This window comes from Ixodes scapularis, unplaced genomic scaffold, assembly GCF_016920785.2.
Source record: "Ixodes scapularis isolate PalLabHiFi unplaced genomic scaffold, ASM1692078v2 ptg000044l_1__unscaffolded, whole genome shotgun sequence".
Lineage (NCBI taxonomy): Eukaryota > Metazoa > Arthropoda > Arachnida > Ixodida > Ixodidae > Ixodes > Ixodes scapularis.
In genome coordinates this window covers 42,007-47,256 of record NW_024609897.1, presented here as the reverse complement: position 1 = coordinate 47,256, position 5,250 = coordinate 42,007, and the positions used below count along the sequence as shown (strand labels likewise).

At 48.4% G+C, this 5,250-nt stretch overlaps 2 protein-coding genes across 2 annotated transcripts; both read right to left on the bottom strand.

The window, feature by feature from the left end:
- Positions 1 to 298: 298 nt before the first annotated feature.
- Positions 299 to 1,693, bottom strand: LOC120848740. The gene has a single exon (XM_042287618.1). The coding sequence runs from the start codon at positions 1,691 to 1,693 to the stop codon at positions 299 to 301; it is 1,395 nt and encodes a 464-aa protein (XP_042143552.1).
- A 584-nt stretch (positions 1,694 to 2,277) lies between these two features.
- LOC121833911 lies at positions 2,278 to 4,497 on the bottom strand. The gene has a single exon (XM_042287617.1). It carries the CDS (start codon positions 4,495 to 4,497, stop codon positions 2,278 to 2,280), a length of 2,220 nt encoding a protein of 739 aa, XP_042143551.1.
- Between the last annotated feature and the right edge of the window lie 753 nt (positions 4,498 to 5,250).

Here is a 5,250-nt window from a genome sequence, read left to right as displayed (position 1 = left end):
GCACCCTATTCAGAAGGGATCCGTTGACTCCCTGAGAGTTGAAAATGGTTTCAAATAATTCCTCTAATTAGCAGTGTAATATAGGTACCTGAATGTAACAGACGGCGCCAAACAGCACCCGAAGTAAGGGGTGTCGGTTGAGGCCCGTGGACTTTGAGGGGGGTGCTAAGTGATCCCGTATACCTGGGGAGTACTTGAAATCCCCAACTTCAGAGGATACCACAAACACCCCAGGGGAGTCACATATGGGACACGGCCTAACTCCCCTGAGGGGAGTACCCGTATACACCCTTTTTTCTTAGAGTGTGGAGTGGGCGTTCTGTACGACCAGGGTGGTGAAGTAGTGCTCACTCGGCAATATGATTGGGTGTTTCACATTGTCCGATGCTGGCAGCATCTGAAGCCGGCCTCCAACCCGCATGATATTGTCTTTATCCAAAAATGGACTCATCTCTGCTAGAGACGATTGTTTGTGAACATTTTCTTTCTTCGAGAGACATTTTATCTCGTCTGAGTAAGTACTGTTCTGAACGTTGTTGATCCAGTATAGTTCGGCCACAGTGGTTTCCTCGGCACTCAGTGGTCCATTTGACGGTTTGCCATTTCGGCAGTTCCTCAGAAATCGAAGGCACCACGCCGTCACTCTTAAAGCCCGATGGAGTTCGCTGTACTTTGTCAGATCCAACAGCGGTTCAGGTGGTGTTGTTTGCAATATCACATGAACTGCTTTTCTCTCTTCTTTCAACGAGTCAGTCTCTGCTTCGTTACTCGACCTCAAATCAGGCCATTCATTTTCGTTTTCAGTCAACCATTTTGGTCCTGACCACCATAAATCACTCGACACCAGTCGAGAACCTGTGATGCCACGGGTAAGCAAATCCGCTGGATTGTCACTTCCCGGACAGTACCTCCAATGAGAAGGATCGGTGTCCCTTTGTGTTTCTGCAACTCGGTTGGACACGAAAGTCTTCCACTTGCTGGGGTCGCTCTTGATCCATGCAAGTGTGATGAGAGAATCCGTCCACAACGTATAGTCATACGGAATGCATGGGATGGTCTTCTCAAGATATTTGTGGAGTCTCGATGCGATGACGGCTCCCATAAGTTCCAGGCGAGGAAGAGTTTGTTTCTTGATTGGAGCAACCCGTACTTTTGCCAATAAAAGTGTAGGTTGTTCAGGTGGCGAGGACTTCGTTGTTACGTACACTGTAGCTCCATAGGCAGTTGGGCTTGCGTCGCAGAAAATATGAATCTGGGTGTCCTTGCCCTTTCCTGCTTGGAATACGAATCTGGGGATGACGAGTGCATCCATCTTTGGCAGGTCACCACACCATTCGTGCCATTCGTTGTTCAGATCCTCGGGTAGAGCACTGTCCCAAGTGATTCCTCTCGCCCATAGTTTCTGAAACAGTGTCTTCACACGGATTGTGAAGGGCGACAAGACTCCCAGGGGATCGAAAATCCTAGACGCTGCTTGTAGAACAAATCGCTTAGTGCCATCATGCAGCTCTAGGAATTTTTGTAAAATTGGCAACGCAAACTTCAAAACATCCTTCTCTGGATCCCAGACAATTCCCAGAACCTTCATTGTTCTTTGTTCAAGGATAGGCGTAGTGTTTTCTGGATTTGCCTCTTCTTGAAGTAGCACATCTCTCAGCGCTTGTGAATTCGTCGTCCACTTTCGGAGAGTCATTCCTGCGTTCTGCATAATAGATTTGGCGTCATGGTACAACTTGATGGCTTCCTCCTCGGTAGCTGTGCCAGTAACCAAGTCGTCCACGTAGAAGGAGTTACGAAGTACGTCAGCCACTTCCTCCTTTTCAGTCGGCAGATTTTTCAGGTGTTGGAGGATCGTAGCCGTCAGAAGAAATGGACTACAGGTTGCACCAAAAGGAACCCTCTTTATCCTCCATGTCTGTACCTCTTCATCTTTAAAGGTCGAAGATGGTAGATCTTTAAACCAGAGAAAACGGAATGCATCTCTGTCCTTTTCTGCTACAGATATTTGCAGAAATGCCTTCTGGATGTCGGAGGTTATGGCGAAGCGGCTCACCCGAAATCGCAGCAATATTCCAAGAAGGTCTTGATACAGGTTGTCTCCTTTCTCTAAACATTCGTTTAGAGACTTGCACCCAGCTGCGTGCGAGGATGCATCGAAAACAACTCGAAGTCGTGTCGTCAGTGCATTTTCTCTGATGACTTCGCGATGTGGCATGTAAAATAGTCTGCCTTCTTCACCAGTTGTCTCGTTCAGTACCACTTCAGCGTGACCCGCTATCAATACTCTCTGATTGCTTCGTCGTAATGAAGTACTAGAGAGTCAGTTCTGTAGAGTCGACCTACTAGTTTCCTCAGTCTCGTCATCGCTACTTGCTTGTTGTCCTTAAGGACACCTATATTGTCCTCCCATGGTAGAGCCACTTCGTACTGTGTGCCAGACCGGCGAATGTTCTGCTCGAAATGGCGCATCACTTGGCTTGTTTCGGACATCTGGTCTTCTGAATCTGTGATTCCCAGGCTTTCTAACTCCCAGAATGATCGGAGAACGCCTTCAACCTGTTCTGTACCGGTGATCTGCAGGACACAGACGACCAAGCTCGAGTGGGTTTTTTGCGACTTCAGGATGGATGTCCGTCCTTGGAAGGTCCAACCAAGCTTGGTGTTTAATGCAACAAGGGTGCTGCAGGTCTTACTCCGAGTGACTTCACCAGTCATAAAGCCATACATTTGGTCAGAGCCAATCAAAATACTGATGCCTGGTTGTGCGACAACCGCTGGAAACATGAGGCGATCGGCAATAAACTTTCCATTTTTCTCCATGTCAGCTACGAAGACTGAATCCGTCGTTAAGGTAGCTATGTCTTGACATATCACTGGAATTTCGATCGCTTCGATCTTGCATCCGTCCATGTTGAATTGGCTTCTAAGTTCAAGCTCCACTACACGACGCTTCTTGCACTGTTGAGTTGAAGCACAAGCAAACGTGTTGAGCACCATCTTGGTGTAGCCAACGCACTTAAGCTGAAGGTGTCTTGACAGATCCTCGGTGACAAACGTCTGTTGGCTGCCTCCGTCGATAACACCTCTAACATACCTACATGAGGTACCGCTGACAGCCCATGCCCGGAAGGTTTGCAGAAGAACCGCTCCGGACTCTCTGAATTCTCGGCGAATTGATGTAGTACAAACCGTCATGCAGTTTTGTGTGTCCGATTTACCTTCTTTAGCTTTGATCCGCGTCGGGTCACACATGGACTTAGCGTGTCTTCCACCGCATGTGGCACAGCTGATCTTTCGTCTGCAGTCTCTTGCTCGATGGCCACTGAGAGTGCATCTGAAGCATCTCATCTCTTTTGTCAAACGCTGTTTCTTTTGGTCCAGGGGAAGAGAGGAAGAACAGTCTGCAGAACTATGGCTTGTTCCGTTGCAGAAACAGCCTCTCGTTTTATGTGGTGAGGGTCTGTTGTAGAGCACCGATGAGGTCGGTCTAGACGATTCACGTCGAGCTATGTTGTCCTCATATCTTGTGGTCTTTGTGTTCTTCGTTTCTGTGATCTTAAACTCGCTTTTCTCCCGACTTTCGACTTCGATAGCTAGAAAATCAAGGAGTCGATCCAGTTCTGAGCGGTCAGGCTGGCTGCTTGGGCCAGGCATGGCAGTTGCCTCAGACAAATGAGCGGTTCTGTGGTAGTTCACGACGATGTCACGTGGAAGAGCTCGCATCAAAATATCGCAGAGCATCGACGAAAAACTTGACTTATTCACACCCAATGTCTGGAGGCCTCGTATATTGATTTGCACCTGGTCGAACATCGTTCGTAGACCTGAGGTATCGTTGGGTGACTTGACAGGTGAAATCAGCCTCAGACTGGAGGAATATTCCTGCTCCAATCGTTTCTTGTCTCCAAAACGGCGATTGAGGATCTCAATTGCATCCGCGTAGCAAGTCTCTGTCCTTGGTAATCCAGCCACAGCTGCTTCCGCTTCTCCGCCCAAGTACATTCGAAGGTAGCCGAACTTTTCGCTGGTGGACAGACTGGCATTCTTGTGAATTGTTTTATCGAACTGTTCCCAGAACGCTGACCACTTTGATATTTCACCCTTGAATGGCGTAATGGTGAGCTTCGGTAACCTAGTTCCAGCTTGTCTGCTGCCTTGAGTGTCGTTCGGGTGACGACTAGGTTCCATAGAGGCCCCTCGAGACGATATCTCATCTAGGAGATCTTTTCTGCATTGGAGGGCACTGATGGTGGCAGTCGCTTCATCTTCGTATTGGACGACTGCCTGAAATTCGGTTTCGAACGAACCATCTGGTATGTGTCCCTCAAACTCTTCGTTCAACCTCCTGAGCTCATAGTTATTGGCGCGCAATCTTTCGGCCACGGTCGTAATCTGGCTAATCGTTGAATCTTGATTTTGTAAGAGAGCACTTGCCTCGTTGATGAGTCTTGTGTTTTGCGCGCGTCGGGTCGTTCTTTTAGTCTTCAGCCTTTCCATGGGGATCCACTGCGCTGCCGAGTCTTCTCCTGCGATGTCCCGGACCTTGACTCCCGGGTTTCGGCACCAAAATGTTGATATGAAGACCCAGGAACAGCGGCAGCTTCACAAAACTGAAGAGCTTTAATTCCGACGTGCGTTCGATGCGAAAAAAAGAAATGGTAGTAAAAAAAAAAATTGAACGAGCTCTACGCTCGCCGTCCACGAGCGCAGGCCCCGATCTCGTGTGCAAGCTTGCCATTGTGCTGCTCAACACTGCTTCGCTGGTACTCGACCAGTTTGATCTATTTTCAACATCACTTTTTGCAGAGCCAGACAGGCATGAAGGGAGTCATGATGCAAGTAAAACTGTATGTCGACTTTCTAGTCGTCACCCCACACGTAAATATTGAGACTTGCTCTTTTTCGGTGGTACGCTTGAATCTCGTCAGGAAGGATAACAGTCCAGTTCTCAGCAAAGTTGAAGCGGAAGACAATGCTACCACGCTGCGCGCACTGCTTTTCTTCGTAGATGGCTTTGCCTTGCGTCTGTCTGACATGGTTGTGAATGATCCACCTTGAGACCGACACACGATGCTCTTCCAGATAAGTGACCGGATCTAAAGTCTTTTCTACGAGCTCGCCTGACTCCCATGCTGCCAAACCTATTTCTTCACTCTAGGAAATGTTGAGTTTTTCGAGTGTGAGAGACTGGCTTTTCGGACAATGATTACATTTGCCTAAAAGGCACTGGCGCGATGGCGGGTTGCAAAT